Raw genomic sequence first — 25,212 nt, 5'->3', positions numbered from 1 at the left:
TGGCACACCCCTGCTGAAGCCCGTGATGCCTTTCTGTTGTGTTCTGCCAGCTGCTGACTGGAACTGCCTTTCTAATCCTCTTCCCACCCTTCCAGGTTAATCTGAGATTTGCCTGCCTAGCCTGTGAGGAATTAAAGAAGCTCCCTAATCAGGAGAGCCTCGTTCCTTCCGCAGCCTGGGAGCGTGCGGGGTCCCCTTCTCACGCAATATCCCTTTGACCCAGCCATGCCAGGAGCATTTCAGCGGAAGGAGCCCAGTTACACTGGCATGAGTTGACAAGAGGCAGCGCTACCCTGTCCCCTGGAGAACGTGGAGGAACAGAAAAGGGCTGGAAACAGAACATGGAGAACATAGACAGAACAATACATGGAGGAAACAGAAAAGGGTACTTTATTGAGCCTGGTTTGCAGACACAAGCATTTCCCAAACACAGGGACAAGTTCCCACCAGGCCACAGCCCATCAAGTCCAAGACTCAATGAGATGCAGAGAGCTGGCCCAGGGAGAACCAATTCCCTCAGGGAGAGTGGTCCCAAATATTTACAGTAAATCCCAGTGGTTTCATTGCTCTCACAGGTGCAGTCTAATTCTTTTCTCAAACGTCAGCATGGGGATGAACACTTCCAGCCCTGCTCGTATGCACAAAGACCTGCTGCTCAGGCCGGGCCCGCTTCTCACTTCTCCATGAGGGACTCCAGCTGCTCCTGCAGAGACGTCATCTGGGAAGAGGGAGTAAGGTGTCACAGTAAGGCACAGCTGGGACTGCATTTCAAGCCCAAGCACTTCTGAGTTTCTGCGGATCTTCCACCTACACTAGTGGCTGCTTTGCCTACACACTGCAGGGAGCTGTGCCAGGGCAATGTGGGCCTGCTTTCAAGAGCTAGATTGGCAAACAGCTGCCTTGCAGCCACCTCTGGGGCAGAACTGAGCACTGCCCTCACTGTGAAGCAACAGAGGGAATCTGGGAGTGGGAACTTCCTGCCCTGGTACCTGGCTGAAACTCCACAGAGCTGCCCAGGAAAATCTGCCAAGAACCCATAGCTGCTACCCTTCTTATATGTGGGTGCCAGTGGTTTTTCATGTCACGTTTTACCCCCGACAGGGATGAGGTACAGCTCACACCTGACCTGTAATACTGGGCTTTGAAGCAGGTGGCACGGTACAATATTCAGAACTTTGTCAGAGGCCAGCCCTAGAACTGTCTTTAACAACTAAGCCTTATGCCCCAGTCCTTTGTCCTCCACTGTGGGAGCTTACTCACCTGCTGCTTCTCTCGCTCCTCCTGCTGCTTGAATTCATCCAGCACAGCTTGGAGTCGGGTCTGCAGAGACAAACACACCAGACAACAATTACCAGTACATTCTCAGTTAATAGCTGCCAGTACAGTATGTCAAATGGTGCAGCAAACTCTGAACTGCACTGACTCTTATCTCCTGCAGTTTCACCTCCACAGGGAAATGCTGGAGAATATGGTCACACCAAATTTATTTTCAACCCAGCATGCAAAGACACGGATTTTCCAGGGCAGCAGCTGAATCTGCTGGATCTAATGGCAAGCCAGTTCTAAGCACAAGACTAGAAGAGCTCTCACCTTGAGGGCTAGATTCTCGACTTTCATGATAAGATCTTCCTGGCGCTTCCTCCTGTCCTGGGTCTCCTGGAGTTTACTCTTCAGGTTGTCGATCTGTTTCTGGATCCCCATGACTGGAAGAGAGAGTGAGCTGAGACCTACAGCAGCAGCAGAGGTTTTTACCCCTGTGATTTTGCAGCATTCTGCCACCCAATTCACCTATCTGGTTGGACCCCTCGTTCTCCTGCTGCTGCCCATCAGACTCATTCAGCTTGTCCTGCAGCTGCCTCTCCAAGTCCTCCTCGGTGTCCATAATGTTCAGGTCTTCATCATCGTGATGATCCCGCTCATCTTCATCCTCACTGCTGCTGCTGATGTCATTAAATATCTCCCGCAGCTCGTCATGTTCTGAAGGGTGCAAAAGGGAAGAGGAAAACCACGTGTGATGAACCACCCAGCACCCTGTGCCCACCAGGGAGGGACCTGTGAATACAGGGTGCCTGTCTCAACACTGCCCTCTCTCCCTCAGGCACTGCCACCCCAACTTGCTGCAGCATGTGCAGTATCTTCTTTGCAGCTGGGATCTTTTTGCTATGGCAAACGGGTTCCCGTTTCAGCACTGTGACACACTGGCCCCTATTTACACCCAAGCCAACGCTGTTCAGCCTCCATTTGTGGAATCTCTGGTTAGGGCTTGCCCTGCAGAGAACAGGCCCACCTGATTACTCAGGAGCTAGAAAGAAGGAAAAAACCTTCCCCACCGTACCCGAGGATCCGTGGCCTTGCTTATGTCCCGACATCCCTGGGGAGGAGATGTCCAGGCTCGTGAGTGAACCATGGTTGTCTACTTCTTTTGTTTCATCTTCAGCAATGACTTCCCAGCCTGACAGTAGGAACAGATGAGTCAAGGGAAAAAGAGGAGCATGAAAGGTGCAGTAAAACGACAAGAAGGTGAAAACTGCAGGAGATCACTGCCCCCTCTGATAGGTACAGCCTTGCAGGTATGGATATCAATGACAAACCACCCCACACCCCTTTTTTGAAGAGCAGCCCTTTACTGTTATTTACATTCCTGTTCAGTGCAATAACACAGTCTACAAGGAAGGTCACCATGAAGAAACAATAAGCTTTAAAGAAGGCAAAAATAAAGCTCTAAAACTTTAGTGTCTCTCACGTGCTTATCTCCCAACCTCTCACACCCCCACGTGCAGCTGAGCTCACCTCTCCTCTCCACAACCCCCAGATCATGCATACTGCCTCGTTCCCAATTTGAGCTTTTTTTTTTTTTTTTTTTTTTCTCTTAAAAGGATACGGACACTGACAGCTTCAGCATCTGTGCTCAGGAGACGCTTCACCTCTTTCTCCACATCAGGAGACTCAATGTACTGCGACAGAGAGGGGAGAGAGAACAGACAACCTGTTAGATGACTTGCACGGGTGAGCTCCCATCCTCAACCTCTGCATAGAGCCCTATCTCAAGCATCTCTTCTCTTATTCTTTCTGCTTGGTCTTTGCTCACGCTCCGCCCAAAAAGTAATTTATGCACCTCCAGAAAGTGATCCATCTTTTTCTGCACAGAGCTCCCTGGTGGTTTCTATGCTCTCGCTTTTCTACCACTCTGGCACCCATCAATAGTGCTCATGAAATAGGACTTTCTTTCTGTGTACTGAAAGCGCTCAAGGTGTCATTCACTGATGGATGGTCAATTGCAATCCTTCCCATCTCACGCAAAAGGAGGTTTCATTTTTCACTTTTAAATTAGCCATGGATCTTAAGGCAGTGACATCTAATCTCTCCTGTGGGCTATGAGACCGTTTGAAATAATTTGTCTCCCAAATGTCATGCAAAATATCACTCCACCGTGTTCTCAGAAACTGCAAAGCAGAGAAGAACAGATCCTCCCCACCTCACGGTGCTGCATCTCCCCAACACCTTTCCTGGCTTAAGCATTTCCACAGAGACAGAGCCTCTGAGCTCCATCTGTTGTCACTCCCCCAGCTGAAATAACAGTTATTCTATTTGTAGTGTTGCTTGTTGGGGATGTGAGCGAGCCATGCATAGAGAGATTTCAGCTGGGAAAGCAGGAACGAGTGGTCTCATTTCCACATGACCCTTTCGTCTCTGTGAGCAGGAAGAGATGTGCTACAACAAAGCAACCACAAGAACAGAGTCCAGCAGTTCTCAGTATAGATCATGTTCCCACCTCAGGAGCATTTTGAAAAACATGGAAGAAGCACTCGTGGAAGTGTTTAAAGCTACTAGCCTCCCTTCTCCCCCACCTCTGGCAAGGAAACATGTAAAGCTTTGTTAAGACACCCTGTTTTCAGGACTGATAGTTACAGCTCTAATGTCCCTGCCTTCTGATCCCTTTGTTCCTGCATCTCCACAGTGTGAGGGAGAAACAACTCACCTTCTTCTTAGCTGTCTTCCGGAATCGTCTCTTTCGTACATTTTTCAGGGGAAGAGTAACTGTGACAGAGGAAACAGATTGCATGTGTCAGGCAGATGGCCTAATGGGGGAGCTGGGTCTGCCAAACCCAACCTGCCAAGGGGGAGAAGTTCCCTCCAGGAACACAGAGAGCACTAAAAGCAGAGCAACAACACAGCCAGGACACGGCAGCGGTGAGTGCCCTGCACAGCTGTGGGGACACTGGGGTGGTGGGATGGAGGGGGCTGGCAGAGCCTCTACTCACTGCCATGGTTCCAGATGAATTTCTTCTCTCTGTCCTTGTCTTTTTTCTTGTTTGCCTTGGGGTCAGTGCTCACAGTTTGCTCTTCCAAAGGGGGGTAGAGATCACCATCCACGGTGCAAACGAGCATCTGAAATCCCCACATAATCACAGAGGTTGCTTATTGCAATGCAAGAACAAAAGGCTGTGAAAGCTTTTCTGGTAAATGGACAGTGACTGCCTACTGCATGCAGCTAGCCAGGGGGATTCACAGGTATGGGGTATCAGAAATATGATGTCTGACACCCAGCTCAGTTTGTATCTAAACACACATCAAATTCTATGCTTCAAAAGAGGGATTTCCAACCACCAAGCAGAAGTAGGGAACTTTAAGCTGTCGATATCACAACACAGAAATTGGCCGCGTTATACCAGGTGCCAGGCTGCCAAAGCGTACGAGGGTTTTCCTGGAGAGGGGGGGCGAGCAAAGGAGCTGCTGGGGCAGGCAAGAAGAACAGCCCATACCTGGCAGATATCTGCTGTCTTATAGAAGGTCTTCTTATCGATGGTTTTTAAGCTTTCGATGATGCAGGGCAGATCCACCAGCTTGGCTGCCAGCGGCACCCGGTCAACGCGGACGATCCCATGGCGCCCATCGGCTGCGGGAAGAGACGGGGCAGGTCAGTGCTGCAGAGGAGCCTGCCCGGCTGCTGCCAAACAGCCAAAGCAGGCCACACACGAGTCCTGTGGACGATCAGCAAGGTTTTAGGGGTGCACGCTCACCGTGCAGCTCGATGGTCAGCCTGTCCTTCAGGTTGACGCTCCCGGACTGCACCGCTCTGCGCACGGTGGAGGCGTACTCCTGGGGAGGGGGGACACGGTCACAACAGGCCCACCCCAGCTTCACACCCCAACATCACCCCGGGGTGGAAAACCCTCTTCGAAAACCCCTCTCAACCTGCAACCCGCCCTCCGAGCACCCTGCACGGAGCACTCCTGAGGGGAGCGGGGCTGCACAGGGTGGCGGCCACCCCTCCTGCTCCCCCCACCGGCCCCCCCAAACCCCTTCTCCCGACCCCCGAGCCCCCACCGGCGGCAGCCTGAGCACGAACTGGCTCTCCAGCTCGTGGGGGGCGTCGTCCTTGCTCTTGCTCATCCTCGCTGCCCGGCCCGGGGCCGTACGGAAGGGGCCGGCCCGGTGCAGCCGCCGCCGGCTCCCCGCTCCCCGCGGCCCCGCCGCTGCGTTCCGCCCGCTGCCGGGCCGCCATGGGGGGGGGGGAGGCGGCGGGCGGCCGGCCCGGCTTCTACCTGGGGCTGGGGCTCGCCCTGGCCTCCAGCGCCTTCATCGGAGGCAGCTTCGTGCTGAAGAAGAAGGGGCTGCTCCGCCTGGGCCGCCGCGGCCAAGCCAGGGCAGGTACCGGCGGCAGGGAGCGGGGGGAGACCCGGGGGGAACCGGGGGAGAGACCCGGGGGGAGCTCTCGGGGGGCGCCGGGCCCGGCCCGCTCGGTTTGGGGTCGCCCGAGGCAAACCCGGGATGGTTTCGGTCGGTTCTGGGTCAAGGGGTGAGAGCACAGCGCGTTTTATCCCTGGTGTGGTTTTTGGCTCAAAAAGTGGAATTTCTCCCAGCCAAAAAGTGGCAAAAAGCGGTAAAAAGCGGTGTTTCTGTGCCTGCTCGCGTGTTTCCTGGAGCTGCCGAGAAGCAGGGATAAAGTCTTTGGTACACAAACCTGTTCCTGCTGTCATGCCACGTCTGGGGCAGGCCAACTTGCAACAAGGCCAGCAGGACACAGGGAGCCTCATGCTTAAAGCCTACCAGGCAGTTCCCACCCGCTTCTCAGAGGCATTTCTGGCAGCGTAACTGAACCTTTTTATGTGGTTTCACCTGAATTTTCCCATTACTTTCTCCCCCAGGGCAAGGAGGACACGCGTACCTGCGAGAGTGGCTGTGGTGGGCAGGGCTGCTGTGCAGTAAGTACATGTAGCTGCTCCCGAACTGCAGCAGGATGCTTCAGGATGTGTTTGTCGCTTCACAATGTGTTTGTCATCGTTTCCAGTTGCTTTCACGCTTTATTATGGTGATGGTTGTTGTTTAACGGCTGGATTTTTGTCTCTGGGGATGTTGCTGATCTAATCGCAACTCTGCAATATTCTGAAGTTTCGTGCTTCGCCAGGCTCCTCTGCCATGTAGGAATTGAGGAACTGGTCTGACTGGGTCGGGTTAAGTGCTTCTGAAATGGCCTGCCCGGACACCACAGTCAGATAACGCCGTGTCCAGCAGGGAGGGTGTACAGCACTTTCAGAGGTTCTACTGTACACTTTTCAGATGTGACATTAGTAAGTGATTGTACTCAATTTACCCTGTAAAAAGCTGTAAAGCCTGTTCTAGGAGAAAAGATTAACTTAGAAATATGTCTAAACTCCTCTCGGCTTTAAGAAAACATAAATATTTTTATGTTGTTGCTGCTTAACTAGATAGCCACGTAGGACTAAGGATAACCACGTGTAACCACAAGCCTTCTCTTTCCAAGAAGGAAAGGCTTCTGCTTCTTCTTGCTGACACTGTCCTCTCCTGGTTGCACAACATACCTCAGACAAACATGGGACACTTAGGTGGTGATCAAGGCTCTCGTCTCACTGCACTCAAGCTAGTGTTGTGCTGAATTGCTCCTCGCTTTGATGCTTACCTGTCAGAGTTTCTCTTGCAGTGGGAGTTGGAGAAGCAGCAAATTTTGCTGCCTATGCCTTTGCCCCTGCAACGCTGGTAACTCCGCTGGGTGCTCTAAGTGTCCTTGTTAGGTAAGCGACCTCAGAAATATACCTTATCTTCCACCCTAAATGGTGGAAGCAGTTGCTCTGCTTTCCTCTGTCCCATCCCTCAGATACTCCATACCTTGGCTCATATATATATTTTTTATTATTATTTTCCAGTGCAGTTCTCTCTTCCACCTTCCTGAATGAGCAGCTGAATGTTCACGGCAAGATTGGCTGCCTCCTAAGTATTCTGGGCTCCACGGTGATGGTAATCCACGCTCCCCAGGAAGAAGAGGTTTCCAGCCTGGAGTCAATGGCAGAGAAGCTGAAAGATCCAGGTACTTAAATAAAAGGGGCTCTGGCAACTTCAGGCTTGGAAATGGCAGTAGAAGGTAGGATACAGCTTGGATAGGACTGAACTCCTCTGAAGCAGTTCTTTCTTCCTTATCCCACCACAACCTGCTGAGTTCAGCTAGTGCTTCCCAACCTTTCTGCTGCCCTCCTGCAGAGCTCTGTCCCCTCTTCTTTGGGGGTATCAGGCCCCACCTCCAATACTATAGACCCTGGTTGTGCCACAGACATCTGTATCCCTCTGACAGGCAGACTTGTGGGGCAGTGCTGATCAGCACTGTAGACAACTGCTTGTGTTGGCAGCTTTTCTCAGGCTGGAGACCCCCTCTGCTTCCCAGCCCAGGTTCCTACAGCTAAAAAGAGGGACCGACAGGGCAGTTGCCTGCCTGTCCTCTGTCCCTACTTGCTGTTTAGTTATGTCTGTCACTGGTGCTACTGTTCTCCATTCTGACAGAGCCCTTAATTCTTCTTTCTCCAAAGGATTTATTGTGTTTGCTGTGTGTGTCCTGGTGAGCTCCCTTCTGCTTATCTTTGTGGCTGGACCCCGTTACGGACGGAGCAACGTCCTGGTTTATGTCTTGGTCTGCTCCGCCATCGGCTCGCTTTCTGTATCCTGTGTCAAAGGCTTGGGGATTGCCCTGAAAGAACTGTTTGCCGGGAAGCCAGTCCTGAAAGAACCACTGGGCTGGGTGCTCCTGGTGTGCCTGGTGCTCTGCATCAGCGTCCAGATCAACTACCTGAACAAAGCCCTGGACATCTTCAACACGTCCGTGGTCACACCCATTTACTACGTGCTGTTCACCACAGCGGTCATGACTTGTTCTGCCATCCTCTTCAAGGAGTGGCAGCACATGGTGCTAGACAACATCATCGGCACCATCAGCGGCTTCCTCACCATCGTGTCCGGCATCTTCCTCCTGCACGCCTTCAGGGACGTGCCCTTCACCCCCGACCTCCTGCCCCTCTTCCTGCAGCAAGGCAGGGCAGACTTGCGCACGTCGTGGAGGAGCGCAGACAGGCATCAGTCCTGCCAGCACCAGCCTCTTCTGCCCTCCGAGGACAAAGACTCTCAGAGTGCAGAAGAGGAAGAGGGGGAAGGTGAAAGCGTGTGAGGAAGCCCCTGAAGTGCTGGCTTTCTGCTCCCACCAGCGAGCAGCTCCTCTGGCAAGGGTGAACTCGCTGCATCAGATGCTGCTAGTTATTGTGCTTGTGGGAGTCAGCAGTGACCTTCTACCTGCCTGGGGCACATGATCAGTGACTTCTCGCTGCTGGGAGGCTGATGGGGACAGCAGCCTCCTGCAGCTACAGACACAAGCTCTGGGAACAGCCCCACTGCCAGGATCTAGTGCCTCTTACCTGCTCTTTTATACGAAGAATCAATCCGCCCTGGTCAGGGCACAGGCTTTGATTGTGCAGAGGTCTGCGGCACTAACACAGTGCTGACCCTTACTGAATGCAAAGGCCACATGATAGGGGAGGCCTCTGAGCATTTTTTTTAAAGAATACTTAGAAGATTAACAGTTACAAAGTAATCTAACATGGTGCTAAGATTACATAGGGCCAGACAGCTGTCTTCTCTCCAAAGGTGATGTAGCCAGAGTACTAATTCAAAAATTCTTCCGTAAAAGGACTCGTTCTGCTCACTCTGCTAGAATTTATTTACAGATTCACATCCAAGAACAGAATACAGCCAAAACTGGAAAACTTCAACGGTGCTGCCATGTGCTGCTGTGGCGCTTACAGGGGGAGCAACCTCTTTGTGCAATGTCTGTTGTGCAGGTTGATGAAGCACCTGCTTACAGTATTAAAAACAGATTATTTGTTACCGAGCTGCTATTGGTACGTTTGTACTGAGAGCTGGGCCAGCACTGAGAGGTACGAAGGATTGCAGCACTGCAAGAACAGCGTGGGTGCCCAAGAGAAATGCAAGGCAGGGACAGGAGGGGCAATGGCTCGTGGTGAGAACAGGAGTGACCTAACGGTCTTTAGCTATTGAGGTAAACTTCTGAAAGACAGCTAGATAGCTGCGCCCTCACTTACACAGGTTTGTATACACATAGCTCTATTTCACGTCCTGAACTTATTTCCAGGAAGGCTGCTGGCTCCAAGACACCTGTGTTAGGCACCCCACACGCCCCATCCAACCACCCACAGCATTGTTGTGTGCAGAACCAATTCACCAGGTTTTCTATAGGGCTCCAAGCCACCACAGGTTCATAAGGTGGGTCACTCCGTGCTTCCCAGAGCCATGCCCTATTGCTGAAACGCTACACTGTGTTTCAGGGGGTGGATTAGTAGCCGTTTGTTGTTTTTCCAGTTAAAAGCTCCACACCATTTCCTAGGGGCAAAAGTCCAGAAGACATGGCCGCAGGCCTCCCTCCAGTGATCACAGATAAGGGTGCAGCTGGTTATAAAGTAGCTGGCTACATTTATTCTGCAATTTTAGTCTCTCTGAAGAAACTAGTCCCGTTCAGGAAAGCAGGTGTCGTTCCCGTTTGGGGAAGAGGAACAAAGGCCTCAAACATGAGGTTTGATTCATGGAACCAAATTCACTGAGCTACAAATCAGAATTCACAGCAGGCTGTCTAGCCAGAAGATAACTACTCCCCCTTCCCTTCTGATTTTGCAATAAATAGAATCACTGGGAACGAACAAAGCGGCCAGATTTTCATTTCCCAGTGATCTGAACAAAGGAGAACCTCATATTAAAAATTGACCCAGTTAACATTTATTACATCGTCTAGGGGAAAGCAGGGAACGGAGCAAGTCAGTTTTGAGAGAGCTGTGCTGCAATTTGAAACTTTGCCACTCGGCCGCATGAAGGACTTTACCCTGCAGAAGCCTTGAAATGTTTTCCAGTAGTGTCGCTGCCCGGGGTATTGCCTACACCCAGGAAGCTCTCCGGGCTGGGGGTGTCCGTGCTGGTGCAGTCCTGCTGCTCTCCTTCCAGTCGCAGCGCGCGGCCATGGGAAGCGCGAGGCTCGTTAGCACCTAGCGAGGAAGCTGAGTCCTGCGCCACCAACGCGGGTGCAGCACCGTTTAAGGCAGCGGTCACGGGCTCGCCTCGCCCTGCGGTAAGGTTCCCCTCAGCGCTGGGAGCAGCCCTGGGGTGAGCATCGCCACCCCTCCTTCTAGGCGTCCCCACCGCCCGGACCTCGTGCGCTGCATCCGCGTCCCGGTGCGAGGATCCTTCCCGGCGGCCGGGGACGGGAGCAGCACGACGCCGTGCGGAGGAGCAGCGTGCGTACCTGTGACGGGCTCTCATCCGGCTGCACCTTTCCCAAGACGATCTCCTAAACCCCCCAGAGGTGACCTGGGCTCGCTGGGGACGGCCGGCTCGCAGCGTGGAGCCGCACGGGGCGCGGCGGGCGGCGCTCAGTCGGACAGGCTCTCCGAGAAGGCCGACTTGGACTTCTGCGTCTGCTCCAGCCGGTTGAGGATGAACTGGCTGGTGTCGATGAAGCGCTCCACGCAGTTGACGAAGCACGTCTCGGCACGGCTGTCCAGCTTCGGCCCCGGCTTGTCCATGCACTTCTCCTGCAGAGCGGAGCGGAGCGGGGGCCGCCCTTGGTTCTCGGGGGGCACCGCGACCCCGGGGGCATCCCCCGTGCTCGACGGGACCCCCCCCATTTCCCTTCATCCCCTTCACCCCCTTTATCCCCTTCACCCCCTTCATCTCCTTCACCCCCTTCATCTCCTTCACCCCCTTCATCTCCTTCACCCCCTTCATCCTCCTCCTCCTCCTCCTCGTCCCCGCCGCCCCGCGCCGTACCCAGCACAGCTCGGTCATCTGGTGCACCAGCTGCTGGAAGCGCTGCTTCTGCGTCTCCACCTCGATGAAGCGCTGCAGCTGCGGGTCGGCCCCCCCCAGCCCGCCGCCTCCCGGCGCCTCCATGCCGCGACCTTCGCGTGGTGCCGCCGCCGCCCGCCCCTTCCCTTCCTTTCCCTTCCTCCCCTTCCTCCCCCAGCCCCGGCCCCTTCCGCGAGCACTGCGCAGGCCCCGCCGCCATCTTATGGCGGGGCGGCAGGGAGGGAGGCGGGGAGGAGGAGCTGGGGGGGGGGCTTCGCGGCGCTGCCGCCGTTTATTGTGCACTGAGGGGGCTGTGGGGGTGATGGAAGGCGTCGTGGTGGTCGTGGTGATGGTGGTGGTGATGGTGGGGGAGCGGGGCCAGCCCGCCCGGCGCTCACGGCTCCTCGTCCGTGATGTCCAGGATGCCGGCCAGCAGCGCGGTGAACGTGGGGCGCTCCTCGGCTTTCTGTGGGGGCGACACGGCAGCCGTGGGGTGCTGCCCCGCCGCCCCCGGGAGCTGCAGGTTTTGGGGGCATGGAGGTGCCTCACCTCGTGCCAGCAGCTGTACATGATGGCGTAGACCCGCTCCGACGCCTGCTGCGGGCGGTAGAGGCGCAGGCCCTGGATGACGTGCTCCGTCGTCTCGCTGTTGTTGAACCGCTCGTAGGGCATCTTCCCCAGAGAGTACACCTCCCACATCAGCACGCCTGTGGTGGCAAATGGGGGACACCTCAGGGTGCGGCCACGTCTGTGCCTGATGTTGGTTTGTGGAGGAGCTCGCTGGTTTTGGGCCACCCCTGAGTGGTTAATGCTGCGCTCTTACCAAAAGCCCAGACGTCGGACTTGCTGCTGAACTTGCTGTACAGAAGCACTTCGGGAGGGGACCACCGAACTGGGAACTTTGTCCCCATGGAGCTCGTGTACTCATCGTCTAGAACATATCTGCAGCAGACAAACGGGTCAGGGCAGCCGTCCCTGGTTTCACTTGTCTGCATGCAACCAATCGACCCCAAAAGGAATCTACGGCTTTCAGAGTTTGTGCTCTGCGTGGGTTTGAGCAGGCGAAAGTGTCCCTTCACAAACAAGCACGTGTTAGTCGAGGCTGGGGAAGGGCTCCAGTGACACAGCATCACAAGAGGCAGAACTGGGATGTGGGATGTGGCTGCAGCCAGGAGATTAGAGGCGGGGGAAAGAAGTGGCAAGAAGGGGAACGGGGATGAGGGAAGTAAGAAAAGGATGTTGGAAAGGGGAGAGGCGGAAGGTTGAGCCAGGTAGATGAAAGCTGGGAGAAAGCAGAGGAAAAGCAGAGCTGGAGAATGGTGGGGGAGAAAGACTAAAGTGCGGGGGAGACTGGAGATGTAGAATTGAGACAGGAAAGTGACACAGACATGGCTACCGGACCTGGAAAGGCCAAAATCTGAGACTTTCACAATCCCTTGGTCATTCACCAAACAGTTGCGAGCAGCCTGTGGGTGGAGAGATGGAGGCAGTCACTGCTGTGCTGGGTCTGGCTGGGATGGAGGTAACTTTCCCTGCACTGGCCCAAACAGTGCTGTGCTCTGCACTGGGAGCGAGAACAGCACTGCTGTCACACCAGTGTTTTGTCTACTGCTGAGCAGTGCTGGCACAGCACCAGGACTCCCTCCAACACCCCACAGAGCAGCACCGCAATCTGGCAGTGCCAGCCAGAGGCCCGATGAACCAGGCTCAGCTTTTCATGAGGTTGAAGTTCCCCCTCTCCGCATCTGAGCCAGGGATGCTGCCTGATGCAAAGCCCTGCCCTAGTTAAAAATGCATTTCCAGTCCCCTGGAAAGCTGCCCAGCCCTGCCCTCTCTGCAATTGCTAGCTCACTGCGGAGCAGTGACTCCAGACGTGCCGTGGTGGGCACGCTGTCTGTGCTCAGGTGGGCAGGGAAGCTCAGGAAGATTCTGAAGAAGAAGCTGCAGAGTTGCCTATCCTCACGCTGAGCTAGCTGGACCCTGTCTAGGACGTGCTGTGGCTCCCACTGAGCTGGAGACGTGTCCTTCAGCCACATCCCTACCAGGTCTCGGTGCAGGAACTGCTTGGACTCCAGGTACTCCATAGCCTCACAGACGTCTTTGCACATCTCCAGCAGCTCGGCAGGCTGGAAGCGCCGCCGTGTTTCCCTCAGGAAGTTCAGGAGGCAGCCGTTGGCCATGTACTCGGTGATGATGAAGATGGGGCGCTGCTTCGTGCACACCCCGTAGAGCTGCACCAGCTTCTCGTGAGACAGGTTCCTATGTTGGGGGCAAGAAGGGCACTCCTGAGCATCCGCAGGGCCAAGCCGCAAAAGCATCGCTGGGTAAGGAGAGGGAGAGTTTGGCAAAGTGCTCCTGCCCCAGCTGCTGGTGGAAAGCTCAGTGGCAAACGAGCACAAAAGGAGAAATCTCTTGCAGTGTGGGTGCATTATGGTGTGCGAGGCTGCCCAGTGCTGTCCCTCCAAAAAGAGTGCAGGCACCCTGACAGGACGCATCCTGCGCCCCCCTGGGGGCTGCTCACACTTACATCATGACTTTGGCTTCGTCGATAAACTCGTCCTCTGACATGGAGCCCTCCCTGATCATCTTGATGGCCACGTCGTACTGGCCTCTCCACTTGCCGTACTTCACCACGCCGAACTGCCCCGTCCCCAGTTCCTTCAGGAAGGTCAGGTCCTTGGGGTCAATCTCCCACGACCCTAGGACAGAGCGTGAGGGTGAGGGGGGTACGGGTGCCCTCCCCACAGCACATTCCCGGTCATCTCATCTAGCTGGTCCAGGAGGAGCTCACAGACGCGTGCTGCCCCCCCAAAAATCACCCTGAAAAATCACAAGCACGCCTGAAAAACCATCAGGAAAAATCCCTAACGTGCAGGACGTGTTCCTCCAGGGGATGGGGAGCAAAGCAGCCTGCACGTCTCTCGGTACTGACCCCAGAGGGCCGGTGGGAGCAGGGAAGGGATCCCTGGGGATGCTGCGGGCCCTGCTGCGAGGGGACAGCCGGGATCCCAGCCCTGGCAGGTTACAGAAGGAAGGGAGCCCGTGCTGGGTGCCCCTCGGGCCCCACGGGCAGGGAAGCAGGAGGTAGCCCGGGGCAGCTTACCGTAGCCCAGGCCAGCTGTGGAAGGGGCACTTTTCCGGTGCTGAGACACGGGATGCTTCAGCCTGGATATGAGCCCTGAAACACAGGAAGGTGTCTGTAAAAGCACTGGTGGCCTCGCTCTGGCCCTGTCCTCTCTCTGAGACTGTCACAGCTTGGAAGATTCTTGTTCCAGCTTTCCCTGGGCTGCACCCTCCCCTCCTTCTGCCCTGCCTGAGAGGTGCTATCAGCTGGGAACCCGTGCCGGTGGGTGGCTTACGAGGGATGTGTTCATGTTTTGCTTTTGTCCAGATCAATAAAAAGGAACAAGGTTGCTCCCAGCCTCCTGCAGCCTGGTTTACAGCCCATTGCTGCAGGAAGGCAGGGAAAAGGATGCTCGGGGGGATGTGAGGTCCCTGCAGCTGCAGATATGCCTGAGCAGAGATGTGTGAACGAGTTGTCTGAAGCTGCAGCTGGGCTGTCCCAGACCAGGGCGGGGGTCAGTGTGCCCCCTGAGGGGGACAGAGCCAGCCCAGCTGGTGAAGGGCACTGGGTGCAGGTCCAGCTGCCAGCTCTGCCCGTGCCCACGGGCGCTCACCGGCGGAGTTGTGCTGATGGTACGTGATGAGCTCCGGGATGGTGTTGAAGAGGTGCTTTTCGGCCAGGTAGTACTGATTCTGCGGGGTGCAGCACACGACGTAGTGGCGGATCATGCCCTGGAGGTCTCTGGGGAGACAGCGTGCGGGGTTGGAGGGCGAGAGGTGCCCGGAGAGGCCCTCCCAGTCAGGAACGAGCTATTCCTACATCCACTTACACAGAGGACTTGGCATAGACGGACACAGTGTATTTCCCTGTCTTGCTGGTAGAGTCTCGGACAATGAAGCCCCCTTCCTTACCCTAAAAGAGAGAGAGGGGAACGGGTATTTGCAAGGGGGTGATTGCAGGAGGTGGGACTTAAAATAGAGGGACAACCACAGCGTGTCTGGAGGTGGTGCAATGAGTTAAAGCAGTCCTGCTTCCAGCTCCTGCCCGGGGAACACCTACTGGCGTGCCCCCCAAGTCATTCTGGGCCAGAGCTACCCAGCTCTGTCCTTGTCACCTGCAGTGGAAGGGCTGAGAGCAGCCCATGGAGGCCACGTGCGTGGAGGACCCAGCCCCGTGAGCCAACACTTACCTCCTGTTTCAGCAGCTGCTCCGCTTGGCTCCGGGTGATGTTCTTGGAGTACCACCTGGGGCAGGGACACAGCTGTCAGGGACGTGCCCCAGCCACCGCTGTCCCCAGCCCTGCTGACCCAGGACTGAACGTAGAAAGGCCCTGGCCCAGCACAACGTGCCACGGCCCCGTGCCTTCCCCTACTCACTCAAAGATCTCCAGGGAATTGCTGGTTTCGGTGACGTAGTTGCTGGGGATGTATCCTTCCCTCCTGCAGGAGGAAAAGGGGACGGTCATGCACCGATGGAGGAGGTTCCTGCCCCAGAAATCTGAGCAGAAAAGCTCAAAAACCTCAGCAGGAACCCTGCGGTGTTCATGCTTGGGGATGGCTGGTACCAGCACAGCCTGCTGTGTCTCCCTTCCCCTCCTCACGTGCCAGCTGGTGCAGGAGCCCAGCGTGCAGGCAGGCAGCCTGTCTGAGCCCGTGGAGCGAAGAACCAACCAGTCTGAGAGCCTGGGACCAGTCTGGGATCCCCAGTGCTGGGCGGGGGTCCCTGGGGCCACCCCAGGGATGACGCTGGCATGGGACACAAGGTGCTGGAGCCCTTACCCGTTCTTGTCACGGGCTTTCCACCAGGGCAGGTGGCTCTCCTCCAGGATGAAGTACTCCTCGCCCTTCTGCAGCTGCAGGTCCTGCGCGTTCATCGGCAGGTAGTCGTACAGGGCCACCACCTTCTTCATCTCGCCCGCCGCGACGGGGGCTGGCTCGGGAGGCAGGGGCTTCATCACCATCTTTCCCAGGGAAAGGGAGAGCAGGGCACAGGGTGAGGCAGGCAGGCACACTGTTTGCTGGCTGAGGCTGTCCCCAGGACTGGCCGGGTCAGCACAGCGTTTGTCTCAGCTCCCACACGTAACTCCACCAAGATCGACCCACCCCACTGCTTTTATTGCAACAATTCCTCCTTGGAGGCGTCTTCACCAAAGATAAGTTTTTTCTCTGTACCTTTGGGTTTAACCCGTGACTCCCCCACCCTATATCAGGGTTTCTCTCTCTCCCTAGCTCCCCTGGGGGACCCTCAGGGGTGCGATCATTTGACTTTCCTCTGGGTCTTTGGGCTCCATCCCCTGGTTCAAGCTCCTTCCCCTTCCATCTCTCTCCAGAGCCAAGTCCCAGCCTGCAAACCTCTGAGCCACGCTCAGTGAATGTGTTGGCTTTTCCCAGGCTGACCTCTCCTTCAACACCCACGTTTGCTGTCCCTTACCTCGTCCTCCTCGGGAGTAGGGGGAAGAGGCTTCTTTGTTTTGCGATGTGACCGCCCAACTTTTAAACCTTCACAACACAAGAACCATGAAGGTGAGAGCTGTGTTGGGCAGCGGGGAGGTCCCCGGGGCTGGGGCCAGGCAAGGGGAGGGTGCCCGGTGTCTTACTGCCGTTCCTGCTCTCCAGGATCTTGCAGCCCATGGCGTTCTTGGCGGTCTGGGAGCAGCACAGGTACTGGCCGTCGATCCAGAAGCAGGGGTGGTATTTCTGCACCAGGTCGCTGTTGTACCGGATCACTGTGGCAGAGGAGGGGAGATGTGTGTGACCCAGTGCTCCATCCCCAGCCCGCTGCTGAGAGTTTTGTGCTCCCCCAGTGCAGAGAATCAGCCCCAATAAATCATTTCACCCGCTGCTCTGCCCCTGATACGCAGCCGTGTGGCTCTGCTGCTTGGGTTTCCCTCAGTGCACTGCTTTTGTCTCAGTGCCACGGCGATGCAAGCCCTGTGACAACAACCTCCTAGCGAGGGAGGGCCAGCCCTTTCCTCCCAGATTTGATCAAAGCTCTTTGGCAGCTCTACAAAGGGACACAAACGCGCTCGGAGCGCCAGCTCCCGCTGTGACCAGTCCTCCTGCCAGCTGAAATGTGCCCGGGGCTGTCGAGGCCTGTGCTTTGCAGCTCTTTTGAGGCCCAGTTTTCAAAAGCGATGGAGCTGGCTTGCCTGTGGGCAGAGCAGGATGCCGCCACCGTCCCCTGCCTGCTCGGGGACCTCCCTTGCTGGGTGGCTGCTCCCTTGCCAGGCTTCAGCAGCTGCAGCAACCCCTCCTCGAGCAGGGAAGTGTGGCCGGGGCCGGCTGCTGGGGCAGAGCAGGGCTGGCATGAAATAACTGACTTCCCCGTTATCAGCCTGCTCTGCTTCCGCCTCGCTCGGGCAAACTTCCCCGTGTCAATTCGAGCAGCTAATCTAACCCCGGCAGCACGAAGCCGCAGGAGATACGCACGCATCGAGAGGCACACACGGGCAGCTCCATCAGATTTCGTCCGACCGCAAGCACCCCAGCCCCTCTGTTGCCTCGGCGTGCTCTCAGCTCGAGGGGAGAGCAGCCTTGCAGCTCAGCAGCAGCTCAGCAGCACCGTGCGAGGCTCGGGACGGGCTGGGAAACGCTCCCAGGCCTCCACTCAGGCTTTTCATCCTCGTTCCCTTCCTAAAGCACCGAGGGCTCTACCTCCCCCTCATGTGCCGGTGCAGCAGTGCGGCCACATCTGCCATTTCCTCCTGCCCTCAGCAACTTCTGAGGCTGCTCGAGCTGATTTGGAGCAGGTTTGTGGGAAGGCAAGGCGCCTCGCTCAGCGTGGCCGTGGTGCTGCAAGGATCGGCGGGCAGCAGAGGCGAGCGCCCAGCTCCTCGGGGGGCAGCTCGTGCCAACGCGGGGACGTTACCAACCCTGCACGTAGGGCACGGCCTCGTGACTGCGCTCATCATGGGAGCAGCTTCTGATAGAGCTCGCTCTTCCGCAGATATGGGATAAAGTAACCACGAGGCAGCGAGCCCCCGGAAACCCAGAGTCTGAGTCACGCTGCACGCGCAGCCGGCGGCTCCCGATCGCTCTTACAGGGAGCCGGGGCGGCCCGGACTCACCACTCTTCAGCTGGTGGATCCAGCGTTTGCGCAGCTCCTCCGTCGGGGAGAAGACGTAGAGGGGGCCCTCGTCGTACACCACCTGCGGGCAACACACGTCCACGGGGCTGGGGGCTTGCGGGGCAGCAGGGGCTCGCGGGCAGCCGGTGCAGAGCACGAGCCGCGCCGGTGTGCGCGGGCCCCATGGTGCTCGCGGGACCATGACAGGGAGGTTATAAATAAGCCCCCTCCCCCGAGACTTTCCACTTCCTTCTCTGACTTTCGGTGTGCTGGGGTGCCAGCGAGGGCGGGCAGCTGGGCTGGGGGCTGAGCGAGCAGCGGGCAGGGAGCATCCCTCCAGCATCGGCCAGGGAACCGAAAGCTGCGGGATGAAGCTTGGAGCTGCTTCCCATCGCCCCTTCAAGAGAGCTGCCCAATTCCAGCCTGCCCGACGCGGGATACAGGCATCCCCAAAATGATGCTGTGCTTGTCCCCGTGTCCTCCTCGCTGTCCTCACCCTGGTGCAGTGCCAGCCCCTGGCCCCCCGCAGCCACGCGGAGCAGGTTGGTGAAGGGGGCGTGACGAGGACTCACCTGGAAGGGGTAGGGGAACCGCTCGATGATGGAGATCTGCTCCATGTTGTTGTAATCCTCCCCCTTCTTCTGGAAGAGAGAGGCAGAGACGATCATTGTCCCCAGCTCCCGTCACCCCCATGCCGGGCTGCTGCCCACCTCCCCAGCCAGAGGACGGGGGACACAAGCGGGGACCCTCACCGGGACCTGCCGCTCGGGGGGGGGGTTGTTTTCGGGCACCACCGTCTCCACGCAGGTGATCTTCTCGATGTCCACCGAGCCCTTCTTGCTGCCTCGGCGCTGCGAGAGACGGGCTGGCTTTGAGCAACCTCCGAGAGCTGCTGAGCCCCCGGCCCTCGTCCCACCCCTCGTCCTGGCGGGGGACGGCCAGCGGCCCCCCGGACTCACCCCGCGCTCGAAGTCGTACTCGTAGTAGGACAGCTTGCTCTCCGTCAGCAGGAACAGGCGCTTCTTGAAGTTGAGGGGCGACGTCTTCTTCTTCTGCTGCGAGCGCTTCAGGAAGATGCTCTCCAGGATGACGCTGGCCATGTCGGCCACCCCGGCTGCCTCGACGCCGTGCTCCCCGGGGTGCTGCGTGCAGGGTGACACCGACACGGCGCTCGCTCAGCCGAAAACCTGCCCACGGCCAGACCTCACGCACGTTCGGGGTGTTTAGAGGGTGACCTCTGGCTGTCACTTCCCCCTCCAGGGGCCATGCCACGGACCCAGCCGCCCCCCGGCAGGCTCCAGCTCCAGCGGGGTGCCGGAGGGGTCCCCGCGGCTGGCTGGACGGAGAGGGAGGGAGCTGGGGAGGCTGTGAGAAACATCGCCTCGGGGAGGAGCGTGGAGCCCAGCAGCGACACCCAGCACCCTGCCTCCTCCCCTCGGCACCGCGGTGTTTGTGGGGGCCGTTTCCTCCCGCTGCTCACCCAGGCTCTGCCTGCTGTGGCCGTGCCGCCTTGGCAGCGCGTGAGGGCCAGCTGCGGGGACAGGATCCTAAAAGCTCAGGCTCTGAAGTCCTGAAAGCCCTAAAAGTCCTGGCCGAGAGCACAGGGTGGCCCTACAGCCACCTTCCCCTGTGCCCGTGGAGCTGCAGGAGCACGCAGACATCACTGAGCTCCCTGCACCGTGTCAGCAGCTCTCAGTGGGGGCCAGGCTCACAGCGCTGCCTCCAGCCAGCACCCAGAGGTGCCTGAATCCTCCTCAACCTCCCCAGGGATGTGTCCGGATGTTTCCAACACCCCTTGAGGCTGTGACCAGCCCTGATCCTGCCTGCACCTCGCGGGGGGCACATAAACCTCCTGCTCCCCCTTCAGCTCTGCTTTGCTCCCTTCATCCCGGAGCAGCGGGGTCAAGCCCCGTGCTGCCCACCCGGGCACCAAACCCGCTCACGGCAGGGACCAAAGGTGCTGGGAGCGGCCCCGCTTGCTGGATCCTTTTGGGCTATTTGGGTGGTTTATACAAAACACCACAGAAATGCTGAGTTTTCGGAGCCTCCCAGAAGAACCAGCAGCCTCTGGCTGAGCCGGGAATGGGGGTGAAGGGAATTGGGGCCGGGGCGGGTGCTTGTGGCGGGGGTGCTGAGCTGTGGGGGCGCGGGGAGCCTTACCTTGGGCCGCAGCAGCTGCGTCACCGCCAGCAGTGGGGGGCAGATGGGGCAGCTCCTCACCACGTCCTCTGAGACGGCGACAGCGGGCGGGGAAGGACGGTGAGCGCCACAGGGGGATGCCTCCATGTCCCCATGTCCCACCTGGGTCCCTGCCCGGCTCATCCCTGCCCGGCGGGGCTCACCTACCTCCCCACTCGGCCATCGCTGCCTCGTTGGGGCAGCCGAGGGGGCGAGTGGGTGGCTGTGAGCGTCCCCCCCCCGTCCCCGTCCCCGGTGTGGCTTCCTGCCATTGTCACACCTCGGCCAGGCGTGCTCTGACACACACACACACCCCGTGCCTGGTGCTGTGGGGCCGTCCCGAGCTCTGCGCTGTGCCCCCCGGCCTGCCGGGCAGCCCGACGGCCACCACGGGTGGCCACGGGGCGGGCTGGGAACGTCCCTGTCGCTGTAGGGCAGAGAGGAAGGGGCCTGGGGTGTCCTTGCCCCCAAACCAGGCCTGGCGACACCAACCCCTCATTTCGGGCACAGCACGGAGGGTGGCAAAAACGAAGGTTGGGAGGGCGGAGGAGGGAACGTGGACGGCAGCACCCCCACACCTCCCCAGCGCCCTGCCCCAGCGCCACGAGCACCCATCCAGCACCCCAACACCGTGCTCCAGCACAGCCCCAAGCCCCCCAGCACCCCCAAACCCCCCCGGCACCCCTCTCAGCGCGACCCCACACCCCCCAGCACCTCCCCGCCGCCCGACGGCGGAGGCGTGAGGCCGGGAGCCCTCGTGCCACCCTCGCTGGCTGTCCCCGTGCCACGCGGCAGTAGGGCCGTGTGTCCCCGGCACCCCACACTCACCGAGCCCTACGGCCAGCCCTACAGCCGGCCGGGGTCCCGCTGCGCCCACTGCCCCGCGCCCGCCCCGAGCGGCCCAGCCCCGCGGCTCGGCTCGGGTCGGGGCGGCTGGGACACGACGCAGGGATGGTGGGGTCGGCCGCGCAGGGAGGAAGGACGCGGCCGGCCAACCCCACCCTTTCGGTTCCCCTTTTTTTTTTTTTTTTTGGGGTTTCTCACTCAGAGCAGCAGCTGCGTTTCCTCCTGGAGATGGCCGGGGCCAACTCCGCGGAGCCAGCAGCAGCAGCAGGGCGGCCGCACGGAGGGGTGGCGGGGCTGGATTTGGGGTCTGGGAGAAGGGGCTGAGGGTGGTGGCATGGGGCTGGGGTGTGGGGCTGGCATTTGGGGTGGGCAGCAGGGTGACATGCACGAACAGCAGGCAGGGGCCTCCTCCTGCCCACCTTGTCCCTGCACCCCATGTCCCTGGCCACCCATGTCCCCATGCACCCTGCACCCCATGTCCCCATGTCCTCGTGCCCCATATCCCCGCACCCCATGGCCCTATGTCCCCGTACCCCATGGCCCTATGGTCCTATGTCCCCATATCCCTGCACCCCATGGCCCTATGTCCCCATATCCCTGCACCCCATGACCCTATGTCCCCATGTCCCTGTACCCCATGTCCCCATGGCCCTAAGTCCCCATATCCCTGCATGCCATGTCCCCATATCCCTGCACCCAATGTCCCTATGTCCCCATGTCCCTATACCCCATGGCCCTATGGCCCTATGTCCCCATATCCCTGCACCCCATGGCCCTATGTCCCCAGGTCCTTGCATTCCATGTCCCTATGTCCTCATGTCCCCATATCGCTGCACACCATGTCCCTATTTCCCCATGTCCCTGCATCCCATATCCCTTTGTCCCCATGTCCCTGCACCCCATATCCCTTTGCCCCCATGTCCCCCCGCCCCCGCCCCCTCCCTCCAGCAGGGGGCGCTCTCTCCCCGCTCCCCTCCTCTCTATGGTTCCCCCCCCCCCCCCATCTCCTTCCGCTTCCGGCCCGCTCTTTCTCCTCGGGTGCCGCCGCTAAGATGGTGGGTGCGGGAGGCCGGGGGCGGGGGGCCCGGCTCCATCCGCCGCCATCCGCCCCCGCCGCGCCTCGGAGCGGCCGCGGGGGGCCCTGCCCGTGCTGGGGGCCGCTCGGGGAAGCGGCGGCGGGGGGAGGCGGCGGGCGCGGGGCCTGTCCCGGCGGGATGGGGATGGGGTTTGTGGGGGGGGGAGGCCAGGCCAGGCCAGGCCGTGCTGACCGCCGGGCCTCTCCCCGCTGCCGCAGGTGAACGTGCCCAAGACCCGCCGGACCTACTGCAAGAAGTGCGGCAAGCACCAGCCGCACAAGGTCACGCAGTACAAGAAGGGCAAGGACTCGCTGTACGCCCAGGGTGAGCCCGGGGGCGGCTGGGGTGGGAGCGGGGCTGCTGCTGGGCAGCTGGGGGCTGAGGTTGGCAGCTGGTGCGTTCACGTGGCTGGGGTGCGTGTGTTTGGCTGTTGCCTCAATGTGCTCGTTTCCCCCTGTAGGCAAGAGGCGCTACGATAGGAAGCAGAGCGGCTATGGCGGCCAGACGAAGCCCATCTTCCGCAAGAAGGTCAGTGCGGCTTCTCTGAGCCGTGGCATCTTCACAGCCCTCACACCCTGCTGAAGCAGGACACATCTGCCTGCTCGGCCGCGGGCTGGGTGTGTGCTCGAGCAGTGCTACAGCAGCTCTGTGCTGGTAGTGGTGTCTAAGGAGTGTAAGAACTCAATTCCCACCCCTGCCTGCTGTTTGCCCCAGCTGCTCTGTCTCATTGAGACGTTCCTTGATCATGCTGGAGTGATGCAGCCTGTGTTTGTGGAGCAGCTGCTGCAGGGATCCTGCTGCTTGAGGACAACACGGCCTTAATGGGGGTGGTGCTTTTAATGAAAGGAGTGTTTTCCCCCTTGCTAAAGGATACGATAAAGGGAAAGAAAGCCTGCTGTTAGCTTTCCAGATGTTCTCAAAGTTTTAGTCTCTTCTAGTTTGTCTTTGGAACTTGTTTTCCAGGCCTGTGAGGCTCTGCACAGCCAGGCTGCCTTCACTGGCAAGGGTACAATGGGGTGAAGAGTTCCCAGCTCCTGGGGGTACTGCAGAACGCAGAATGCTTTCCTTGCAGGCTGCTCTCCAAAGAAATCCATATCACTGAGCCAGCAAATCACAGCTGCTGTTTTCCTGAGAGTCTCAAAGCAGCAGTGGAAAGCGTGGTGCATTCTGTTGGCGGTGCATTAGAGCGATGTGCTGCTGCCATCCTCCCTCTGCAGGTTGCGGGGTACCTGGAGTTGTAGACCTCCTGCGTGTTTCCCCTCTGCGTGCCCCTTCTGCTAGGAGATGGGGGACAAAAAACCTTGAAATTTACAGCAGGGAAGCAAAACCTGACAGATTTATAAAAGTTCTTGTGCAAACTGTGTAGCTGTGCTTACAGAGCCACTTGGCTAGCTGCTGGGAAGCCCTGCTGTTCTGCTGGAGGCTTCCACCAGGAAGAAAAAAGGGTGGTGTTTTTTTTAAGCTGGGAGAGTTGGCAGGAGATGCTCCTGCAAGCAGGGTACCCGAAGCAGCAGCACTGCTCCCAGCTTGGCACCCTGCTGCACGCTGCTGTCCCCATTTGTTTCCCTCCAGCCAGCGCCGTGGGGGTGAGCAGCTGGGGTTTCTCACTAGGCTGCGGCTCTGTCCCGCTGCTCCAGCGGCCTCACAGCTTCGGGTTCTTCCCTCCGCAGCCTTCCGAGCAGCAGCTCTCTTGTCAGTAGCTGCAGGTCTGCGTTCAGCACGTCACATCACTGCTCCTGCAGGGGAAGGTTTGCCAGCTTTCGGGTGTTTCTTCTGGTGGGCGCTCTGCCAAACTCCCTGCACGCTGCCGGGGCTGTCATCCTGCACCCTGAACAAGGGGCTGCTCCTCGGTGCTTTCTAAACACAAAACGCCACAGCAGGTGAAGGCACAGATCACTAAGTTCTCTTACTGGTGTTCTAAGGTACCTGGCTGTGTTTAACAGAGGCAGCCCAGCTGCGTTGCTGGTTTCCTCTTTATATTTGAGGAATGAGCTGGTGAATCTAAAGCAGTGCAGGTAACGGGCTGCCCCAGGAGTGGCTGTCCCCTGCTTCGGTGCACTTCTCACCCATACCCGCTGCTCTGCTCCTCCCAGGCCAAGACCACGAAGAAAATCGTGCTGAGGCTGGAGTGCGTGGAGCCCAACTGCAGGTCCAAGCGGATGCTGGCGATTAAGAGGTGCAAACACTTTGAGCTGGGAGGAGACAAGAAGAGAAAGGTACGTTGGGGTACCCCGAATGTTGGGGTATCCCGAATGTTGGGGTGCCCCCAACGGCTGGTACGGCGGAGGGTGAGGACGGGCTGTGGGAGAGCACTGTCAGAGCTGGGGGAGGGTGAGATGCAGTGGAGTAAACTCGCTGTCTCTTCCTTTTTGCAGGGCCAGGTGATCCAGTTCTAAGCCCCATCCCCCAGTTTGGACTGTATTAAAGGAATTGGAAGAGATTTGTTGTTTGTCTGTCTGTCTCCTGCTTTTGGTGGGGAGGGACTTGTGAGTACCTTAACCCAGCTGGAAGGCGTTGCGAACAAAGCTGAGCAGTTGGATTGGATTGCTTAGGAAGGGTTTTGAAGAAACCTTGCCCACGGCTGGCACCTCCTCAGGGTGTTCCAAGAGGTACATAAAGCATGGCTGAGCCCGAGGCTCTGCAGATGGGTGCACCAGCAACATCTCTGGGGGTGCTCCTCGGGCTGACACGAGGACCTCTGGCAGAATGCTGCCTTCAGCAGGGCTGCTTCTAAACTTGCAGCTTGTCTCCTGTAAATAGTTCATGCCTCCATCACAGCAGTTGTGTTTTAGGAGTACTTTAAGCCTCTGCGGTGAGTCTGAATTGTTGGTAGGTGAAGCAATATTTGGAAA

At 58.2% G+C, this 25,212-nt stretch overlaps 5 protein-coding genes across 6 annotated transcripts; 2 read left to right on the top strand and 3 right to left on the bottom strand.

Annotated features, from left to right (window-relative positions):
- Positions 1-372: 372 nt before the first annotated feature.
- TAF7L (TATA-box binding protein associated factor 7 like) lies at positions 373-5,424 on the bottom strand. Its single transcript, XM_032196179.1, has 11 exons — positions 5,329-5,424; positions 5,022-5,100; positions 4,764-4,897; positions 4,263-4,389; positions 3,980-4,038; positions 2,882-2,954; positions 2,336-2,452; positions 1,789-1,977; positions 1,591-1,703; positions 1,261-1,320; positions 373-718 (listed from the first exon to the last, which is right to left on the bottom strand). The coding sequence occupies exons 1-11, from the start codon at positions 5,392-5,394 to the stop codon at positions 674-676; spliced, it is 1,062 nt and encodes a 353-aa protein (XP_032052070.1). The 5' UTR covers positions 5,395-5,424; the 3' UTR covers positions 373-673.
- An 80-nt stretch (positions 5,425-5,504) lies between these two features.
- LOC116494508 (magnesium transporter NIPA2-like) lies at positions 5,505-9,763 on the top strand. Its single transcript, XM_032196425.1, has 5 exons — positions 5,505-5,652; positions 6,150-6,206; positions 6,944-7,034; positions 7,167-7,327; positions 7,821-9,763. Exons 1-5 carry the CDS (start codon positions 5,505-5,507, stop codon positions 8,450-8,452), a joined length of 1,089 nt encoding a protein of 362 aa, XP_032052316.1. The 3' UTR covers positions 8,453-9,763.
- Positions 9,764-10,045: 282 nt separating this feature from the next.
- On the bottom strand, positions 10,046-11,242 carry TIMM8A (translocase of inner mitochondrial membrane 8A). Of its 2 annotated transcripts, XR_004253882.1 has the most exons (3): positions 11,113-11,242; positions 10,589-10,877; positions 10,046-10,409 (listed from the first exon to the last, which is right to left on the bottom strand). XR_004253882.1 is itself a non-coding variant. In XM_032196459.1 (2 exons), exons 1-2 carry the CDS (start codon positions 11,233-11,235, stop codon positions 10,716-10,718), a joined length of 285 nt encoding a protein of 94 aa, XP_032052350.1. In that variant the 5' UTR covers positions 11,236-11,242; the 3' UTR covers positions 10,046-10,715. The 2 variants fall into 2 exon arrangements, 1 of the variants encoding a protein (XP_032052350.1); XM_032196459.1 differs by having other exon boundaries at positions 10,046-10,877.
- A 162-nt stretch (positions 11,243-11,404) lies between these two features.
- On the bottom strand, positions 11,405-20,465 carry BTK (Bruton tyrosine kinase). The gene is made up of 19 exons (XM_032196275.1): positions 20,421-20,465; positions 19,220-19,402; positions 19,013-19,111; positions 18,833-18,901; positions 18,261-18,342; positions 16,791-16,919; positions 16,625-16,692; positions 15,973-16,154; positions 15,571-15,633; positions 15,384-15,438; positions 15,024-15,106; positions 14,808-14,935; positions 14,234-14,308; positions 13,658-13,829; positions 13,173-13,389; positions 12,532-12,596; positions 11,954-12,072; positions 11,680-11,837; positions 11,405-11,596 (listed from the first exon to the last, which is right to left on the bottom strand). The coding sequence occupies exons 2-19, from the start codon at positions 19,358-19,360 to the stop codon at positions 11,525-11,527; spliced, it is 1,977 nt and encodes a 658-aa protein (XP_032052166.1). The 5' UTR covers positions 19,361-19,402; positions 20,421-20,465; the 3' UTR covers positions 11,405-11,524.
- A 1,826-nt stretch (positions 20,466-22,291) lies between these two features.
- On the top strand, positions 22,292-24,800 carry RPL36A (ribosomal protein L36a). Its single transcript, XM_032196231.1, has 5 exons — positions 22,292-22,339; positions 22,579-22,684; positions 22,821-22,888; positions 24,454-24,576; positions 24,736-24,800. The coding sequence occupies exons 1-5, from the start codon at positions 22,337-22,339 to the stop codon at positions 24,754-24,756; spliced, it is 321 nt and encodes a 106-aa protein (XP_032052122.1). The 5' UTR covers positions 22,292-22,336; the 3' UTR covers positions 24,757-24,800.
- Positions 24,801-25,212: the final 412 nt, after the last annotated feature.

The sequence above is a fragment of the Aythya fuligula genome, chromosome 13 (assembly GCF_009819795.1).
Source record: "Aythya fuligula isolate bAytFul2 chromosome 13, bAytFul2.pri, whole genome shotgun sequence".
Taxonomy (NCBI): Eukaryota; Metazoa; Chordata; class Aves; order Anseriformes; family Anatidae; genus Aythya; species Aythya fuligula.
This window is presented reverse-complemented; position numbering and strand designations above follow the sequence as displayed.